Genomic DNA, 21,573 nt, shown 5'->3' with positions numbered 1-21,573 from the left:
CCCGCACATCCCCTGTCCCCTGTCCCGGCTCACTTGTCCCCTCACATCCCCTGTCCCGGCTCCCTTGTCCCCTCACATCCCCTGTCCCCTCACCGCCCCCTCCTTTCCCCCAGACCCGTCGCGGCGCCGCGGGACCTGGGGGGCGTGGCCAAGGGCACGAAGGAGGCGGGGCCAACGCGCTCCTCGCATTCCCATTGGTGGCTCCTCCTGCCCGTCTGGGCGGGGGGCGTTGCTGATTGGGCCGGCCCGTCCTCCCCCTTGTCCCGGGCGGGCGAGCGGCGCTGTCGGCGCGGCGGGCGCGGGTCCTGTGACAGCGACAGCGACAGCGCGGAGCGAGCGAGCCGCAGGTAAGGGCAGGGCCGCCGCCGCGGGGGCTTCCTCCTTCTCCAGCGGGGCCGCAGCGCTGCCCCGCCGACCTGCGTTATGCAACCGCCCCGCGGCCGCGCTCACCTCGGGGTCCCTCCACCTTCCCGCGGCTCTCGGCGCGATGCGCGGCGAGCCCGCGGCTGCCCGCGATCGCCCCCACCTCGGGCGGTGCGTGCCCCGCTGGGATGCGGAGGAGCGCGGTGAGGAGGCAGTGGGAGCCACGGGGTTTGCAGCGGTGCGAACCCGGACCAGGTACTCGGGAGCTTCGAGCTGGAGTGCGCTGGGAGCCCGAATCCCTGCGGGAGACTCTGCACGGGCTGCGTTGAACTTGGCTGCGGCATCCAGGGGGGAATGGCTTTCGAGTGAAAGAGGGTTGATTTAAATTAGATATTAGGAGTAAATTCTTTGCTTAGAGGGAGGTGAGGCACTGGCAGAAGTTGCCCAGAGAAGTGGTGGATGCCCCATCCCTGGAAGTCCTCACGCCCAGGTTGGACGGGGCTCTAAACAACTTGGTCTGGATGAAGGGGTCCTTGCCCATGGCAGAGGGTTGGAACTGGATGATCTTTAAAGTCCCTTCCAACCCAAACCATTCAGTGATCCCACACCAGTGTCATTTGATGCTTATATAACAGGTAGCTCTCCAAAGTTACTGGTTTGTTCAGGTTTTTTCCCCACCTCTCCTAGATTATTTTGCTACTCTTGAAAATACTGTGGTCCTTTACTGCTTGAGTTTGGAGTTTAATGAAATTTCTTAAAAGGAAAATGTATGATAGGTTTATGCAGCTGAAAGAAATCATACAAACGAGAATTGTAGCTTAAACAGGGATTGTGCTTTATATCAGCTTCTGTCTTAGGCTTTCAAGTTTTGTCCTTACAAATGGTTTGCTCTTTGTTTAGCTAGTTAGAATGTCTCATTTGTAGAAAAGGAAAACTCTTTTTCTGTGAAAATACATAATTACAGTAAAGAAACTGCTGCATTTATTCTTGCAGTAAAAGTAAATTATGTGGTTGCATGTCATTTCTGAACAGATGAAAGTCTGAATACTATGAGAATATAAAACAATGACTAAAACTGCAAACACATAACAGTAAGCAAGGACAGAAGAAGATTTTCTGTAGATGATTGTCTCTGTTGACTAGTAACTGGTGCTTTTAACAGCAGGAACTGTTCCATCTTCCTTAAAGTTCTGAGAAGTTGTCAGCTAGGTGATCTAGTTTCAGTCCTCTTCCAAATATTGTAGTGTGCATTCAGATTCAGTGGCTTTGTCTGTCATTGTTTGTGTTGAAAATGTTTGTCATTGCATTGGTGTCCTTAATGGCTTTTTTAGGTTATAAATTACTCGTGTGTGCCAGCAGGAAATCCTTTTAGAGGAAACTTTGGAATTTTATTCCAAGTCATCATGGTGCCTTGAGTTTCTTCTAGGGTTTAAAGCACTGTGAACAGCTCCTGTTGCAGGTAGTTCTGACATGTTTTTTTCCTTTTTTCCCCCTTTTAACAGGGAAAGAGAAAGTAGGTTTTGGTAAGAATTGGGGTATGGTTATGAATTTCAGATTACAAGCTGTTAAACGAGTGTTCCACTGACCCCTGTGTGAGGTGACAGCTCTGGCTGAAGGCCAGTGAAGCTCTAATACCCCTTATAAAACGGGCTTGCTTTAAATAGATTAGCATAGAGGCCAAGTGAAGGTAATCAGGAAGCTTGTTCTGGTTTCTTTGTGTTTGGGGAGGTGGTTTTTTTGTTCTTTGAATACCTTAATGTTGCCATGGTAACTGTGGTGGCTGATTGATCGGAGCTCAGCTTCTTGACTGTAAGAACAGCACATGAAATCTTCACACCTGGCATTGGTTGCTCCAAAGTATCACCTTCCAGTTGTGGAATGTGACTGGAGTCTTGGCTTAGTTGGGCTCACCAGCATCTCCTGGCTTGTTTTCTCCAGGGTTGGAGATGCAGATGCTCAGCAACCCAATGCCAACTGAGTCCCTTTGCTGGTCACAGGATACATCCCTGGCGTGGGAGGCACAGCTGAACCTTTGGTGCATTGTGCACATCTTGGGCTGCTTGAGCTGGCCGGTCCTGCTTTAGAGGAATAAAACTGAATAGTCCCTTTGGATGTTAAAAGCTTCCAAAAATAGTTACAAAGTCTCAGCTAAATTTAATACGGCTAGAATGTCAATGGAAAGGATTAGAACATTTGGGATTTGCACCAGTTAGCGTTTAGAAAAAAAATAAAATTAAAATCCTCTTCCTCATAGCTGCCACTTTTGTAAGAGGAAAATTGGAGATTGAAACTGACTGGTTTTGTGTGATGCCAGCCAAATTGGAGCTAAAATGTGAGTGGACACCTGTACTGGTGATTTTGATTCCTGGAAAGGGGATAATCATTGCCCAGGTGGGAGACCAGGGGTGAAGGCTGAAGAGGGAAGGGGAGGGGGTGACTTTAGTCCATATTGCTTTTGAGACTGCAAAGGTTCATTAATCCTGTCATGTGAGGTCCTGTTCTGCTCTTTCTAATTAAGTAAAAAGCCTCCATTTAAGTCCATTGGAGCTTTCCACAGTAAAGAATTAGCACCATTAAAAATAATGCTCATCTCCAGCACTCATTGTGCAGAGTGGAATGGAATTTCAGTAGGTTACTGTGTGACCTTCCCTGTTACACTCATTTCTCCTTACAAAGTCTTCAGCGTGGGTCCAGTTGACTTCAGCAGGAGTTGCATCCCTAGGCTGACACTACTGAAACTGGTGACTGCTGTTGTGAAGTCAGTGAATATTTTAAGTAAAGCCTGATTGTTTCAGTAAAGTCTTACTCACTGGGTTTGATTTCCCTCTTCTCCCACTCCCCCCCCCCCCCTTTGAATTATGGTAAAACTGGCTTTTTGGAGGTTGGGGTTTTTTTGCAGTAGGAACCAAGATGGAATCCCTATGCTTTTCCTGGACTCTTCTAGAAGAGCAACTGCAACTTGCTTTGGGTTTTTTTTCCCAACATTTTCTTAATTCCTGCAGGTTACAGTTTCCAGGTTTGCACTCAGGACTCAATAATACTTGTAGTTTATAGCAATTATATTTAAAGCTTCTATTTGTAACATTTTGTTTGCTTTATTCTATTTTTAGTCATGTTGTTTGTCATGGCAAGCAGTGTTTAATAAAAAAAAAAAGTAAAGTTTCCTAGTGATTTCAAGAGATATGTGCCTGTTTCTTGATGTCCCTCGGGGACTCTTTTTAAAAACTCTTAAGACAGGAAAATGTTCACCAAGGAAATGCTGCATTAGTTTCCACGAAAACAGTGGATAAATCTGTATGTGCTTGGTGGTATATAAGGCACTGGTCCATTCAAACACTTCATGTACTCATTTTGTTGAATGAAGATTTTTTTTGAAGAGTTTGGCTCTGCAGGGATCTAACTTCATGGGAAGAGGTACATCTATGCCCTTTATTTAGTTTTACACTAAATAAGTGTAATTCTTCAAATAGAAACTTCAGTGAGCTATTGCTGTTTGCCAATTAATATAATTTTCTGCTGGTCTCTGCTAATTTTAATTAGAGGTGTGCTGTGTCTAAAAATAGTGAGGTAACAGCATGAACACAGAGCTCCCACTTGGAATCTCTACAGATCATTTGGACACAGTATCTACAGTGTTGAACTGACACGACCTGATCTGTTCCAGTGGTAAGGGTGTTTGCCTCACGTTTTGAGCTATCCCAAATAAGGAACCCTTGAACACCTGGACCACAGGAGGAGAAATTTGAAATAACTTACATCAGTGTAAAGTGATGTGTAGGGTCTGGAGGGGAAGGGGCTGCACTCTTGCTGCACTCTTAGGGTTCTCTGTTCTGTGTGATGTATTTTCTGACTTGAAACTTCAGGGTCAAAACCTTACACCAAATTCAGAAATAACACAGATAACATTTGGGTGAACTTTAACTAAAGGGAATAAATGGTTGTGGCAAGTGATCAGCATTAGCTGGAGGTTACATGAACATGAGCTCAGGCTTGATTATGTCTCAGTATCTCAGACATCTTAAGGGATCCTGCTACAGTTTGCTGGTGTGATCCCAGTTCAGATCTTGGATAATTTAACATCAATGTAGGTACTGGATGATGCCTTGTTGTTACTGCATTATTTTTTCATGATGTTGCCTCTTCTGTTTGAAATTCTGTATGACAGCTTCTGATATCTTAAGTATTTGAAAAAATTCCTGATTTGGGAATGGAGAAGCAAATGCACAATTCAATTTGAACTCACTGCATTTTAAAAATAAAGTAAGTATGGTTTACTCTTATGTGGATGTATTTTTTTTAATATAGAATTTTTTTAATAGTGGGGGAAGTTAACTTATTTTGTCAGAAGCTGTGGAAAGGAGATTTAATATAAACAGAAATGTGATCCAGTGATTGTATTACAGTTACATAAAAGATTACTTTTAATTGGGCCTATTTTATATGGAAATCCAGTTGATGGATTATACATGATTTAGGATTAATTGTTTTAAGGGATTTAAAATGTAAATTCTTTTGTTCTAAATTAGTAGAATAATTGGAAAGAAAATATTTTTTTGCCAGAGGACTGCCTGGAGTGGCTAAGTAACTTCAAAGAAGCCACGAAACACTACTCCCAACAGAACACCTGAACCTTAAGGTGATTAACAGACATAATAAAGCATACATAGTTATGATTTTTACACATATATATATATATAAAATTTTGTGTGTGTGACATTATTAATGTGTAATATTATAATGTGGAAAAAGGTAAGATTACTGGCTCATGACTGGCTGAGGATAACTTCTGATATGGTGATTTATGAAGTTCATGCAGAGCTGTGGAAGCTGGGATTATAATTTCGTGAATGCTTTAAGTAGATTTGTGCTGAAAAGTGCAGTCCTGACCTTTGCTGTTGTCTGCCCATTCCCAAACTTGGCCTTGATTTTTCCTGGTTGCTACAAATATTTATGCAGTCATGGAGTGACTCAGGTCAGTTACCTACCAAATACCTAGTGGACTTAAACCCCAACTTTTTTTCCCTGGACCTGGTCTTTTCTTCTGACTGAATCAGTCTGTGTGGTTGTGCCATGAATCTGAGCAGGAGATGCTTTCTCCACTAGAAAAGGCATCATTGGGCCTTTCCCTGCATAGGGAAGTGACTGGTGTTGGAAGTGAGCAGCCCAAGGTGTGTGACAGATGATGTTGCATCTTTTGGCAGAAGTGCTAGTTTGTCCAGTCAGAGTCTGAATTTACAACCCTACGACTTAAAGTGTACCAACACATGTTGTTGATTCAGGTATGTTTGTCCCCTCTGATTACTGTTGAGATCAGACTCATAGGCAGTTTATTTCTCTTGGGGAACATAAATGTATTTTATTAGTGAGATTTCTCTCACTAGTGGTGCTGGGCTTAATATTGTGCAGTACATGGCCCTTGTATAAGACAAAGTAAACTTTCTGAAACAATTGTTATTTCATACAGATGTTCTTAACTGTGCAGGTCCCATCATAAATTGGGCAGAGGATATAATAATCAGTTGATTATTATATAAGTTGACTTGCTAGTGGAGGGAATACTCTGGGTGTATCTGAAGTGTAGAAAAGGCATGTGCAGGTATACACACCTACCTACAAGGTGGAAAAGAGATGGTTAAAAGATGTGTGACAGTGACTTTCTTAAAAAGACTTGTCCAATACCAAAGCCCTACCGGGCAAATCTGTCTCAATAATTGGCTGAAAAAAGAAACAGGCTTTTCCTGTTCAAGAGCTCTAGCCCAGCAAAACTATTGACATAATATGATGTAAGTATTTACTAACTTCTATCTTGGCTGCTGTAGTGTATGCTAATTTTGTTACTGGTTAAAAACCTGAGCTTCATGGTTGTAACTTAAAATCCTGTTCTGTTTTGTTGCTTGTCATAGTGGTTTTGCTGAATTCCTAGCTTGAAAGCTTTCCTATCTAGTACTTTCCAGGAGAGGAAAATATGGCTCTTCCAGGAGGGAAAAATAAACAACTCTTTAGTGAGGAAACCTATAGACTTTTCTGATGTCTCTTAATAGACTGAGATTGTTTACTTCTCTGCACACCCTAATAGCTTTGTTGTGCATTGGGAAAGGAGGTATGAAACTTGTTAGCTGCCATGAAGTTAGCTTTAACATTCATAATCCAAATTCCTACAAGTTTTGAGTGTCAGCCTGTGTGACTATCAAATAGTCAGTACCTTCCCTGACTGCAAGTCGTTTGCCTGTTGTGAGTGAAATACTTCATACAGACTGACAGAAGCCTACTCTGCCATGTAAATTATGTTTTGTAACACACTGAGTTTGAGGTTTATTTTCATAAAGTTAATGACACAGGCTAGACGTCATGACAAACACACTTAGAGATGATTGTTCTTGAAGGAGATGATCTGTTACTGCTTTTTGGTAGAGAAAGTATTACATTCTGAAGTGAAATTTCTGGCTGCTGTGAGTATTTCTTTATAGTACTTGCCTGGATATGTTTACCCTGAAATGTACAGTAGTACTAGGCTTAAGAGAGTTGGTTCAAATACCAGAGGCAATGTTGTGTCATACTGAACCATCTCCTCTGTCATTTGTTTGGGCTTGTTTTTCTTCAGTTAGAATTAAGTTCCTAGACTGAGATTAGTTGGAGATAGTTGTGCTAATATCAGACTGACCTGATTAAAAAAAATAGCATGTATTTGATATCTGAAAAACCTGTCCTCAGGTTAACACAGTAAAAAGAGCTGACAGTCCTGAGGCTTTCATACTACACCTGCTTCCTCACAGCACTGCATCTTTGTTTGGTTTAACCCCCTCCTTCATAATTTACATGCATAGAGTTCAGAACTAGTAAACAATTCTGGTTTTAGCTGTGTAATATACTTTACTACCTGGAGAAGGAGGACAGCTAAGATCCTGTGACCTGCCAGCTCTCTGCACATCACTGTGTGCACTATGAGTGGTGTTCCTGTCCAGCAGAGACCTCTGGACGAGTCCTGAATTACCCTGGTGTGACCCTGTGGCTTGGGCTGGATGACATCTGCATCCCCCTTCCAGCCTTAGTGATTCTGACTAATACTGGCTAATAAATCTGTCTCTCACGTGATTTGGGAGCGTGGTAAGTGTGGATTCTGCTCCAAACTGATACTTTTAAGCATGACTTCAACTTGGTTTCTTGAGAACTTCTGTCATTAGCTCTGAGACTTCAACAATAACAATTACTGATATTTCCATAACCTTATGTTATGGAACGATGTGCTCTGTCATCAGCCAAATATAATTTCAGAGCAGCAGCAGAGCAGGGGTTATATGAAAGACACAGGCATAGCAAATTAGCTCCATAATTTAGCTTTACTTTGCTGAGATTAAATGTAATAAGCCCATAGGGTTTAATTTTGGACACTAGTTCTATATAGTGTGTTTGAGTTAATATTTACAGCTATTTATAGAGAATAGCAAGTATGCAAGCGAGCAAGGGCAGATCTGAAACAGATGAACACTCTGCCTTTATGTAACTAACTCCTTGTGTTATGACAAAAAAAAGGCAGCTAATGATTGCATATTGTTATTGAAAGAAACAAATATAAGGGAATTAATTATTATCCAGTAAGCTTCTAGTCAGTTAAATGGAGCTCTGTAGTGGAATTTGATGTCAAATACACGGGTACTAAGGACTGCTAAATACCTGATTTAATACTAATTAACATACTGATAATTAATTGGACCTTGACTTATTCCCCTTGGCTGATATGTTACTTCTGTGTGTCTTAAAATTACCTTTCTATTCTGATGCATTTGGGGTAAAGGTTCCAAAAGTCAGCAAGACTTTTAGTCTTAGTTATATTGCTTTTCAATGATTCTGTTTTCATGCTGTTTTCCAACAGGGTCTTTTTTTTTTTTTTCCTATGAGTTGATGCCTGGTATAATTTTCAAAGTTATTTCATTTTCTTCTTGCTCAGTACATTACACTTCCAAAGCTGGCTGCAAGCTCAAAAGCAGCAGCCTGCCTTACCAGTAACAAACATGGCACTCCTAAACCCAAATACAACATAGTATTTCCTTTGAAGGTAAAGTCTCACTTCTTATTCTGTCCAGCAGCTTGTGCTGATATGCTCAGGTCTTTCCTGTGCTAAAAAATGAAGCTAAAGCCAAGTCCCTTGGTGAGATTGGTCTTCAATGACCTATGTCAGAGGTCAGTTGTTGCCTTAAAATAGTGTGAAATTTACTTTCTACAAATGAAGCCCCCAAACTAAGAACCTCTGGGTTAACTTGTGGATGTGGAATGTTTGAAAATGTAGTGTAACTGTGTGTCACTTCTCTGTGCTGCCAGGGATGAGGGGAGACTCCTTCTTCTTTGGAATGCGAGGCCTGGGTCACTATGGCTGCATCCCGGAGGATGGAGGACAGTTCTTACTCTACTCTATAAATGGAGACAACAGCTTGAAGAGATGTTTTGCAGAGGAAGATTTTCATGAAATAATTGATTTCAACGATCTCCCAAATTCTCTCTTCGCCTGCAACGTTCACCAGTCTGTGTTTGAAGACGAGGACAGTAAGGTACTGTGCCAGTTTCCATGTTTTCTGTTACAAGAGAAACCTATGCTTTATATTTGTTTATTGCAGTCAGTGAAACAGTTTAGTGGGTCTTGTGCGAAGAAACTCGATCACAAATATGACTTCTTTCTATGGTGACAACACCACTCTGCCATGATGTTTGTTTCAAGAGCTTAAAAGCCTTTTTGTCAGCTGAGGTCAACACAAATGTTTTTCTTTTGTTCAGATTTGCAGAATATTGCAATGCAGGTTCATGTGTTCGTGGCAGCTGCAGCTGCAGTGATGGTGGTGATGGCAGAGTTAAACATGTGATGGTTGCTCCCTTTGCTGATCATGTACCACTGTGATGGGAGGCTGCCTTTCTGTATTTATCATAGAATCAGAAAATTGTTTGGGTTGGAAAAGAGCTCTAAGATCATTGAGTCCAACCATTCTCCCAGCATTGCCAAGTCTACCACTAAACCATGTCCCCAAATGCCACGTCCACACATCTTTTAAATACCCTCAGGGATGGTGACTCAACCTCTTCCCTGGACAGCCTGTTCCAATGCCTGGTGACCCTTTCAGTGAAGAAATTTTTCCTAATATCCAATCTAAACCTCCCCTGGCATGCCTTGAGACCATTTCCTCATGTCTTATCAATTGCTAATTTGGAAAAGAGACCAGCACTCACCTCACTACAACCTCCTCTCACATAGTTGTAGAGAGACAGATAAGTTCTGAAGTATTTTGAGTTATCTGTAATACTGTGTTCGCACTATCATTCATTTTAGATTTTCCAGATAAAAAAGAAAAGAGAAGCTTTATGAAAATATTTTTAACTTTGCAAATTATCTCAAACAGAACGTTGAGAACAATGTGCTCTTAAAATAATAATTAAAAAAACCCCCAACTTGTGTAGGAAGCATTCAGCTCCTGTTTCTTAGTCTAGTGTTCTTCCTGACTGAGACTTCAGGAATATAAAACTAATAGCCTGGGGCTTTGTTGTCTGATGAAATGAGTCTGGGCTAATTGTTATGGGCACATCTGAGACTACATGAGTATCCTGTTATGAATTTTCAATTCAGAAACAAGCTGGCAGTGGTACAGTGGGTTTTGGCTGGAACTGTCTGACATATCCAGATAAAACTACAAATTCACTGAGACCAGAGCTTGCCAGAATGGACAAGCTCTTTAGTGGTGAAATTGCCAGATGAAAGAGAAATAAAACAAAACTTCTGAGGATACAGGCTTCCTGTTAAAAGTACCAAAAGTGGTGTCTGTGGAGGTTGCACAAGTGGAATTGTTTGGGTTTAATTTTTTTATGCATCTTTGTCTTCCATAATGGTGTCTTGTGTATGGCTGAGTAATATAGATGAAAAGAATGTAAAGGTTCATACCACAGCACTAAGCAAAATCGTATTTACATATATAAAAATCCCACACTCTAAATTACAATTTTGGAAAATAGTGCCCTATTGTATGTAAGACTTCTTGCTAATAAGCATCTTGAATTTATGTTCTGCCATTTTGCAGAATTTTCTAACCAGCTGTTAACGAGTTGAAGGGATCTGAAAGTCCACTTTTAAAGGACAGAAGCCTGCCTAGAACTAGAGAATCTCTCTTCATCCTGCAGAGATTCTATCCCCACTTGCTCCTGAGCTTTCCCTTTTGAGAGCTGCATTCTGGTATTTAGCTGATGGCTTAGTTAGGAAATGGAATGGGTGATTATGTAAGTATGTGGGATAGCAATCCCTAAAGACTTGCAGGACTTAAGGATGTGTCTTAAGAATAGCAGCTGGTTTGTGGAGGTGGATATTCTAAGCCATGTGCAGGTCTGTAAACTGTGGATGCCATGGATTGAACAGCTCTGTTTGCAGGTAAGTGTTACTCCTCTAAGTCTATAATTATGGAGATGGGATTACCTTCAGATTTCTCATTAAATTCAACAACCTGGGGAGTTGATTATGGTTTTATTATTCCTGTAGAACATGTACTTGTGTTCCCAGTTGATTAATACCCATAATCCTTTCTATTAATAACTGTTGCTGCAAGATAAGAGCACACGTGAATTCATTTTTAAATATTGTAAAGTTACTAAGCTAAACTTTAAAATCTCACACCATCATAATAAATGCTGCTAACAATCATATCTTCAATTATATTTGATCCAAAGTATATGTAAAGGTACTCTAAACTTGTTAAAATTATATACTACAGTAATGGTTACATCTACAGTCATTTCATTGTGTTATTCATTCTACAGAAAGTAAAGTTTTTTGTAAGGTATCTTTGACTTTTACTCCTGACCTGCACTTTTCAGAAGACAGCGAAAGTCTAATTGGTTTGAAAGTTACAACTTAGCTATTAAATAAAGCTGGAGAAACCTGTCTTTGAAAATGGTTGATTTGGTGTATGAACTTCCTACATAAATAATATTCAAATATATAAAGTTCTGAGTGGTTTTAACATGAAACAGTCTTAAAGTAGAGAATTTACACTCAGTTTTTTAAGTTACATTACCTGAAGTGTTTAAGAAGCCTGAACCATCAAGTCCAAACTTCTAACACAAATATCTAAGCAATATACTGAATAAATATAGGTTTTAAAAGCAAAGGGCTTAAATATTTTTTGTTTTAATTTGAAGTCGTGTAACTCCTTTGTATCAGATGTAGGGTAAATTCCAGTTTGTGCTGGACTTCCTGCAATCCAGAGGGAACACTTGGCTGCCCGTACACCTGTGCTGTGCATAATCAGATTTACTTTGCCTATGTCAGAATTACCCTTTCACCAGTATTGTGACTTTGCAATCCCTCTTAGAAGGGATTCTGTGGTGCCTGTCAAAAGCAATGATGGCACCCGTAGGGAACCTGAGTTTTGACCACTGTTTTCTGAAGATGAGGAATTCTTGCAGCTGAAGTGCAGGCAAAGACACTGGGTCAGGCCAGGTTTGTTTTTAATCCTGGCTGGCACCCTGAGGTCCCACCAGAGTGAGTCTGAAGAGTTGTGGGGCCTGGGATGAGGAGATGAATGCCATCAGGCTCCAAGGAAGCTGCTCAGAACTCACTGCCCCTAAACACTGAAGAAAGGGGGAATATAGATTAATACTACCTACATGTATCTGATTGTGTTACAGTAACAACATATGGTCAAAAAATATTTCCCTACCTTCCAGGCCTGAGTTCTTGGAAAGAAATTTGTACTTAGGTAGAAGAGTGCCCCAGATAACTGGGTTGATAACGTGGGCATTTAAGGATTTGTGCAGGATGGTTTAGCAGCTTCACTGCCATAACAACTTTCTACTACTCAGGGGAGGTGGCTTTGCTTATCTCCACTCCCATCATGGACAGCCTGCTCCTTTTTACAGAAAATGAAATTGTACCTTCCTTATAGTGTGTGAGAAAACATGGGGATTTTTAGTTTCTAAAAACCAGCAAAGGTGTGGAGATTATCTAACAGGATAATCTGTTGCAAATCTGGGATCGAATTTGTCCCTGTCACTGGCCTGTGTTCTGATCATTTGTTTTGGCATAAATCTGTTAGTGGTAGGGGCAGATTACTTTGGGTTTTGGAGTATACAGGACTGACTTGGTTGGGTCATGGAAGTCTTATTGTAAAGAAACTAAAAATAAAATTACTTCTAAACCCTGAGATTTGTCGCATCTCTTGGAAAAACTGAGGGGACTGCTTACGTGGGCAAGATAGGGCAAAACTGAGACTTATTTTTGGCTGATAGTGTGACTGAATGGGAGGTGCAGCTCCTTTTAGCTTTCCTGATAAAGCAATTGTGTTGGTGAGCCAAAGGGCATGACTCCTAATAACTCCTAAGGGTGTGTTTCAGCAGTTAATTGCTACCCATAGCCCTTAAACTTTCTGCATAGTAAACCTTTTGTTGTGCTTTTGTTGTGCATATATCACTGTTTTGTAAAACCTTCCTTTCTCTTCTGCGACTCGAGCTTCCTTCAGGCTGAGACTGGTAAACACACTGTCAAAGTGAAGCATCTTTGTCTCTTAAGATAGTTTCTTCAGATGCTGTAGCGCCTCGGGAGGTGCTTAAGCAAAGCTGTCATTATTAGAATATGCTTACGTGAGGGACGGATGTGTTTCCTAAAGCTGTTTACAGGCTGTATGCTCCCTTTTTATCTCATTCTTTTGGCTCAAATTGGAAGGAGCACCGGTTAAGCTTGATAGTTTTATTTCGCATAAAGACATTTTAGTCATGGTGAAGCTGCCTAGGCAATGATAGCCAAAGTCCATTAAGTGCCTTTTCTTGCCAATGTAATTTAAACCAATAGGAGATATTACTATTATTTCTGCGTGAAAAAAATACAGTGATAAACGCGTGTCCAGTTCTGGATTTCCCAGTCCAAGGAAGACCTGGACTTACTGGGGAGAGGCCACTGAGATGAGGCCACTGAGATGAGGCCACTGAGATGAGGCCACTGAGATGAGGCCACTGGACCTGTCTGCTGTGAAGAAAGGCCAAGAAAGCTGTGCCTGCTGAGCTGGAGATGGGAAAGCTCAGGTGGATCTTACCAGTGTGTACGATGACCTGAAGACAGGGTGCAAAGAAGGCTGATTCAGGCTCTTTTCAGTGGTGTCAAGTGCCAGGACCAGAGGCCATGGGGCATCAACTAAAAGACAGAAGGGTCTGTTCCCGCTGAATATCAGGAAACACTTTTTTGCCATGACAGTCACTGAGCACTGGCAGAGGGTGCCCAGGGAGGTGGTGCAGTCTGTCTCTCTCTCCATGGAGATATTCCAAAGCTGTCTGGACATGGTCCTAAGGCATGTGGAGTCTAAATCTCCCTGCTTGAGCCAGGGGGATGTATTGATCTCCAGAGGTCCTTTCCAACCTCCACCAGTCTGATTCATTGAACGTTTGCTAAAGTGTATCCTAATTCTTCTGATAAAGAGAGTCAGTGTGTGAAGGCAAGACTGGGAATGGAGGTGATTAAAAGTGCATTTCCTGAACTGTGAGCTTAATGGAGGCAGGGTGGGGAAGGAAGGAGAAAAGTCAAACTAACAAGTCAATGGAAAAGATAATCCTACTTTAATAGAAGGACTTTACTATGAAAACAGTTACTATTTTCATGAGGGATTCTTTCACATTACAACTTTATTTACATATACTGGATGACTGGTTGCTCTTACTGCAGAAGCTTCATTAGGCTTCCTTTAAGTTTTTTTTTTTTAAAGATGTGTTATTTAACTTGGACCTTGAAAAATATTTAAGGCTACCTCAGGTGAGTGCTGGAATATTTGTCGAAGGGCGATGCTTTAAGAGAGCTTTGTAGCTTTGCATGGAAAGGCTTTTTTCCTTTATACTTGCATTCAGCTTTTTCAACAAAGCACATCTTCATGCAGCTATTTTTATTTTTAAGGTGCAGTAAAAGGCACTGGACTGCTCAGTGGTCTGCTGTGTTGTCTTTAACTTTTATATGCTAATCCTGGAACTGAAACTTTCTGCTGATGCTTTGACTCTGAAGCAGATAATTGAGAAGTGTCTGTTCAGTGCTCCTTTTAAACAAAGTGGAGCCAGTGTGTCTGCTACCATGTGTGAAATATTTCTTTGGTTCCCTTTTCCTACAGGCTAATTCAAGAAGATGCTCTGGGAGGCTCTAGGCAGGCTTTGTGTCTGCAGGGCAAGATCTGTTCCTTTTGACTTCATTTTTAAGCATGTAGATTGTGAAGTCAGAATCTCTCTGGTCATATTACATCACTGAAGCCTCTAGCTGTTGAGTAATCATTATATTTAAAGGGTGGCACACTTCTTTTTGGTCTAATATTAGTGTTCAAGCCTGGACTCAGTGGAAGGTCACCCTAGCAAAGATGAAGTCATGCTCCAAGGCTAGAAAGGAATGCAATCTTCATTCTGCCTTCCTGGTACACTTACTGTTGCTTTGTTTTACTTTCAGTTTTTCTACCTTTTAAGGTTGTTAGTGGTTGATATGATAACATTATCAGAAGCTGCCACTTGCAGCAGACTGTGCCTCGTGCTGTGGAATCTCTACCTGCTTTGCTTTGTCCTGCTTTATAAATGGGATGAATGTTATTCCCTGGCATTCTGGAAAAATGGAAGTGTTTCTTTACTATATGCTGTCTATGCATCTAATAAAATGAAAATACAGAGAGCTTGCAAAGAAAAGCTGCAGGAGCAGTGTCCTTCATGAATCATATCTGCCCTCTGGGAATCCTATTTTGCACTCTTCCCTGGGTGGTGGTTTGCAGACAGCTAAGTAGTGCTTTTTTTGTATGATCATGGAAGTACTAAAATAAAGCTATAGGAGGCTGATCTTGCTCTAAGAAGTACGCAGTGTAAAGTTCTTTTTCCATTGCGTTATTTTTTTTCTGTAACAAATTTCAAATACTTTTCCTACAAACCATCTCAATGCAATACAATATTTTGTTTGAAAGCAGCTGTGACCTTCCATGCTCAGCATTTGATATCCCATCTGATTGCTGGAGTGATAATCCTGACTTTTCAGCCTCATTATATAAATTCTCTCTACAACTGAAAAGAGCTGTTGATATTTAGCATTAAAATGGCCTTAAACTGAATACAGGTAGATCGAGATTAGATAATAAGAAGAAATTCTTTACTGTAGGGGTGGTGAGGCCCTGGCACAGGTTGCCCAGAGAAGCTGTGGATGCCCCATCTCTGGAAGTGTTCAAGGCCAGGTTGGATGGGGCTCTCAGCAACCTGGGCTAGTGGAAGGTGTCCCTGCCCATGGCAGTTGGAACTAGATGATCTTTGAGGTCCCTTCCAATCCAAACCATTCTATGACTCTATATTTGTCATTCATAAACCTCCTTTACTTTATTTCCCATGGTACAGCTACTAGACCTTGTCAGTCAGCTCTGTATTGGCACCTGGAATGGGATGTAATGTAGCAGCTCTTCCGTGGGGCTGTTGTTCCTGTGTTTTACTTGCAGGTCAGGTGTGAGTTATGTTGAGGAGCTCAGTTAAGAAAAGCAGTAACTTCATAAAGTTGAACATACTGTAGGATATGAACTATCTTAACATGACTGGCAGTAAGATTCCTAAAGCATCTGAGTGTCTGGAGCTCCATAGATCTCAAACCACGGAGTGAGGTGCTGAGGTTTCACTGGAGAAAGGGCATTAGGGAAATTAACCTTCACTGACATTTGGGATCTATTGAGTATTTATTCTGGTTTGGAGGAAGAAAATGAACTAATTTTGATTGGTGCAGTTTGCATATTCAGAATTTTAATGCATATTTATGAGGAGTTTATTAAAGGTTGCTCTCATAGCTGTTAACAAGACAACTTGCGTTTATGCATGTATGTAGGGTCTGATGGTAATTTTCTCTGAGGTGATCTGCTGAATTTCTAAAGGAGCTGTAAGGAGTCGTTAGTCTAGTTTAGGCATTCCTTCCAGCTTCTCTCTTGGGTGGTTCTGGCTGTTACTGAAAGGCTTCAGCATTTCTGCTGTCTTTCTGGAAAGATGCATAAGCCATCCCATGCAAGTAGAAGGTACAGCTGGCCACAGTTATCCTGCTGGCATCCAGGAACTACCAAACTCTGAATATTCCTCAATTTAATCAGTGTTCAATTCTTGCTGTGAAAATGTGTTGATTTTTTTTTGGTTGTCATTTTCTTTTTAAACAGCAAAACCCCCTCAACCAACCAAAAAGTAATGAGTATTTCTGGGCCTGAAAGGCCACTGCCTGTAATATGGATGCTGTCTTCTAATTTATACAGTACTTGAGGTTATTTTCCCATCCATGCTCAGGGTGCTTGGTAGCACAAATGCCCTTGTTTTGGTGGAAGAACGTGCCTGGCAAAAGGCCAACTGTGTTAAAGGTAGGCCTGTATTCCTTGCAGCTGAAATTCGAAGTAGTGCTTCAAAGCATTTAACTGTACTAGTTGTTTGTAAATTACAAAAATAAACTGATTAATGTTCTTTCCAGAACACACAAGGCAGCAGTTACTGTCTGCTTTTTAAATTTGGAAACGTATTTTTTCCTTAAGAGCAGCTATGGAAAAATTCTTCTAGTGTTGGCTTTCTGTGGCTGTGTTCTACTTTGCAGTCTAGAGGGAATGCGTTATCTCAAACCAGGGTGGGTGGGAAATCTTTCCTGGGAAAGGACCATTCAGAGTATTTTTTTTTTTTTAATACAGGAATATAATTTTCTTATCAGTTCTACTAAAATACAGAGTTTTGAATAGTGAGACATTTTAACAAAGGTGTTAGTAAATCCATGCCAAGGTTTATGAGGGCCTTCTGTTATGGCATGAGAAAACAGGCTCTGGGAGCCACTGGGAATTGCAAGGTCTTGCGTGTAAGTCTCTGAATCACTTCTTCCTCTGGCACAATGGACACTGTAGGATAAACTGTGGGTAGGTCTGATTAAGATATCCCTAAACACTGTACAGATTTAGATTAAGATTCCACTTTGCAGTTGTCTGTCTCCTGTAATAGGTTGAACTAAATTCCTGGACTCAAATGCCTTTTGATCTTTGAGGAAGTTAGAGCTGGCCTGGAACACTGAGGCCAGTGTGGCTTTCCTCTGAACTCCACCAGTGTTAGATGGAACTGGGAGGTCAACTGGGGACTTCTGCTGACAGAGAGGTTTTGGTGGTGGTTGTTTTGTCCTTCTGATCATCCTGCTTGAAAATATTGGAGCGTTTGACTGCGTGTACATAGAATACTGAGCCTTTCTCTTCCAGGAGGATAGCAAGATATGTTCTGTTCTGAGATGGGAAGATTTATTGTAACTGGTGAAACTTGCTATTCTTGATCAGCATTACTTCTGTTTGGCTTTTGTTTGTTTGCTTTGTTTTGGTTTTTTCCCTTTTTTTTCTTGTCTGGCAATCTCAAAATGTTTCTGTAAAATGATGTAAAGCCAAGACGAAAAGACACCAGGTCACACTTGGAATAAACCACAGTCATGAACTCTACAGTCGAAACTGATGCTGGCACATTGCATATTAAAGGAAGAAGTCAACCCTCCTGGTATCTGCTGACACAAGCAAGAGCCACAGCTCTCAAAGGGAAAAGCTGCCTTTATGTAATTTATAGAAAAGTCTTTGGATGGTCCCACTAAGTAGTTCTTATCAGCAAATATCTGCTAATCGTCAAACACAGTTTTGCCCTTCTTCCTCCAGCAAACTGTCACTCTGAAGTCAACAAAAATACTGTTTTCCTAGCTGATAGTAATCAAAAAGTGCAGTAAAGCCATTCTAATGTGGTTAGGGCAGCAGCTGTTCTTTATTTTAATACCATCAGAGGTCCTAATCCATCCACAAGTTCTGATATCAGTTTTCTGGCCCAAGGAAAAGGCTTCTAAATGAAGGTCACCCTTCATTAGCAGTGCATGAAGACACTGCATTTATAGAAGGGACATTCTGGCTTAATCATATTCCAAACAATAAATTTATGACTCTAATTAGCAGTTATTTAGGGAAATTTCTTAAATCTTTCATATGAAATATATGTTAAGAATACTGCACTGGTTTAACATAATTAATAAATTAATGCTTTATAGAGGTGTGTAAAAAGTAACACTTGAAGAGGAATATTGTCTTAGAAAATAAGGGGTATGGGAAGGTGATTTGAGGTAATACAGAGTGGAGAAGGGAGAGATGGCAGCTTTAAGATTGTAGCATTGATTAGGACAAAATCTGCAATAGATTTGAGTACAGAGTTGAGAGATCGGAGTTGAATCAAGGTAAAATGAATTATCGGTTACTTCTGTGTATTTGAAAACATGTTTTCTTCTGTGCCAGATAAATCCCTTTTTTTCCCCAGCTGATGGAAGTGTTGGGATTTGTTGCAGTAGCGCAAGGATTTCTTCATAACTGTTCTCAGATCCAGTTCTTGGGCAACAGATCTGCTGATAAACTGTACCATTCCATCAGTGAGGATTTTGTTCAGGTTCTCAGTTTCCTGTGTACTGTGAATGTGTGAATGGTTTTAAAAGAAATGCATTTTGTACTTTTTTTTAATTGTCTTGCTTTAATGTTATTACTTTTATGGTCTTTTCTTCTAATTCAATTGCATTTCCTGGACACTCTACCCTGCTTAAGTTACATGACTTTTGAACTGGGCTTTGAAACTTAGTAGAGAAACAGAGGCTTTGCAGATATGTTAGATGTAATGTGTGTGTGTCGAGGGATAAGGGAAACCTTCCATGTGATAGGGACTAATGAGCTGGAAGTTAAGATGACAGTAGAATGGGAAAAAGAATTTATAGTATCTCTTGCAAGAGAGTAATGAAAGCATCTCTTACACTGCAGCCAGGTGCACTCAAGTTAGCGTGTGTTATATTTAACTGGCCTTGCAATCATTTAGAAATTTTGCAATTCATGTTACTGAAAGTAGTGTTGGGGAGAAATCTGATAGTTTCATCCCTGTGTTTCCAGTGTGTGGCTGGCCTAGAAGGGAAGGACAAAACTGGAAACTTGAGAAGATGGTGAGGAAATGAGGTACCAGCCACTGACTGGTTGGCCCCTGTGTTAAGGCCTCGATAACAGACTGGTGTGCACTATGGGGCTGACTTACAAAAGCCACGACGAAGTCAATGTCTCTTCTGTTTTTATTCTTCATTACTCTTTTGAATGCTGATTATTTTTCTGTTTCTCAAGATATTTCTTCTTGAAAGCTTTTTGGCTTTTTTTGTTTGTTTGTTTTGTTAAACAGCTGGAGTTTGTGGTATCCCTGACTGAAAATATAGTCAGTTCACTCAGTGTTGAAGTGAAGGGAATGGGTATTTCACATGGCTGAGGTTGTGTTTGATTGAGTCACAGGCCTGTCTAAATCAGCCTTCTGCCAGTTTGGGAACTGGAGTAATTTTTACTTGTTTTTTCTTCAGTTCCTGGTGCAGGGCCATGTACGGAGTGGGAGCACTGACACAGCACAGGCCCTGACCCAGAGGCTGCCTGCTATGCAATATCAAACACTTTTAATATACATTAGCAAGTTTACTTTCTTTTGGCACTGGTTGCTTTCACTTTTTTGCCTTTGTAAAGTTTTTGGATGGATTCTCCACTTTAACAAGCAAAGAAACAATTCAGGTTATATAATGCTATATGCTTAAATAAGTAACTTCTAGACCCATTCAGTTCTTATGTGCTGGTGATCCTGTTCCTCTAAATAAACATGCTTCTCACCATACACCTTGAAGGTTTTGGTCACAACGAGTTCCAAATTCCTTTAAATTCTGCTACTAACACCAGGAGCTGCAGAAATATGTCGCTGAGTGGTGTTATTCTGTCCTTCCTTCCTGTGTCCTTCTGTAAATCCCTTTATCTTTTGTATCTGTAACTACAAATCTTCCTTTCATGTCTTTCTTTACCTGTAGTGTCCATTATACCTGCTGTGTGCTCTGTGATGCAGCTGTTTCTAATTGCTCCTGTTTGTCTCTTGAAGTTAGACGGGAGAAACACACAGCACAAGTGGTACAGGAGTGTTTCTTAGGAAGAAAATCTGTCTTCCTTTTTTATATTCCAGTTTCAAATAGTTTAAATAATAAAGCTTGTACCTTTTATAAGTCTTTCCCGAATAAATTGTTTTATTCATTACTGATTGTCTTCATCTATCATCCTTACAGTTCTGAATGGAAGTTTTTCTGACTCCCTGCTGGTTTATGACCTACATATAGCAGATGCAGTGTGTCCTGTGCATGTATTTAGATTCTGGAAAAATTTTGTGGAGCTGTCACTTACTGAAGCATAGTTCTGATTATCTATTCAAAGCCCTGCTGCACCATAGTCTTTCTGTTGATCTAAAATATATGATCTGATTGACATTGTGTAGTGACAACTAAAAGCAACTGCTTAAAATAGTTTGTCCAAGCTATGCCTCTGCGTTTCATGTGTTTACTTCAGGTCTAGGAATTAAATCCTTATCTGTTATTTGGCAGTCTGGAAACACAAAGAGATAGATGTAAGCCTTATCAGTATCTTTACTGAAGATGAGATTTTTTCTCAAACTCGTATCTTCCATTCGCAGCATAATCTTGTATTTTTCCAGCCTGTTTTTCTCTTACTAGCAGGAGAAAAAAAAGTGCTGCACAGATCTGCACTTGGTATGAGAATTAGTTTCATGTAAAAACCAGCTACTTCCTGGTGGTGTAACTGAAGGTGGAGTTTGAACACAAACATTAACAGGCACTGGATTCTCATAAAATTCTTCGTAAGCTGAAAAGTCATATGAAGACAGTGGCTTCTTTAGGATTTCATGTGTTTCATGGGCTGCAAATATGCAGTATACAGTTTCTGGATAGGCTGATCTCCTTGAAATATTTGGTACTTGCCTTGCTTTTTCTTCTACATTAACCTTCCTTACCTTATTTTGTTTTTGAAGGACCTTCACCTATACTTTAGATATGTTCTTGTAGTATGTGCACTGCTATTAACCCCAGACCTATAAAACATGAGTTGTGTCAGTATTGTGATATTGATTTTTAAGGAAAATTTAGATTCTTATTAATGCCTTTTGTGTTTTTGAGCTTTATGGTACACCTGAGTCACTATCTGTATGTTGGTTGTTTCTTTTTCTCTCCTTTTTTTTTTTTTTTTCTTTTGAGGTCATACCTTAGGTGTGTGTTTGGTGAGGTGAAAGGGAGTATTTGAAAATGGCATTCTCACACAGAAGCATCACCTCTGAAAACTGGAGTAAAACCACCAATATTATTGAATTTGGGATAAAAATTATGAAAGTGAA

General features: G+C 40.5%; 1 protein-coding gene across 2 annotated transcripts in view; it reads left to right on the top strand.

The window, feature by feature from the left end:
* Positions 1–250: 250 nt before the first annotated feature.
* The window catches only part of RCAN2 (regulator of calcineurin 2), an 80,086-nt gene continuing 58,763 nt past the window's right edge, over positions 251–21,573 (top strand). The window contains exons 1-2 of one of the 2 annotated variants that reach the window (XM_027663470.1): positions 251–347; positions 8,680–8,906. In XM_027663470.1, the coding sequence (XP_027519271.1) occupies positions 8,682–8,906 (225 nt within the window). In that variant the 5' untranslated portion in view covers positions 251–347; positions 8,680–8,681. Of the gene's footprint in view, positions 348–4,662; positions 5,000–8,679; positions 8,907–21,573 lie in introns of those variants that run through there. The other variant, XM_027663471.1, reaches the window with a different exon arrangement.

The sequence above is a fragment of the Corapipo altera genome, unplaced genomic scaffold (genome assembly GCF_003945725.1).
Source record: "Corapipo altera isolate COAL_440 unplaced genomic scaffold, ASM394572v1 116, whole genome shotgun sequence".
Classification (NCBI taxonomy): Eukaryota; Metazoa; Chordata; class Aves; order Passeriformes; family Pipridae; genus Corapipo; species Corapipo altera.
Note: the sequence above shows the minus strand (reverse complement) of the source record. Positions and strands in the feature narration are given on the sequence as shown.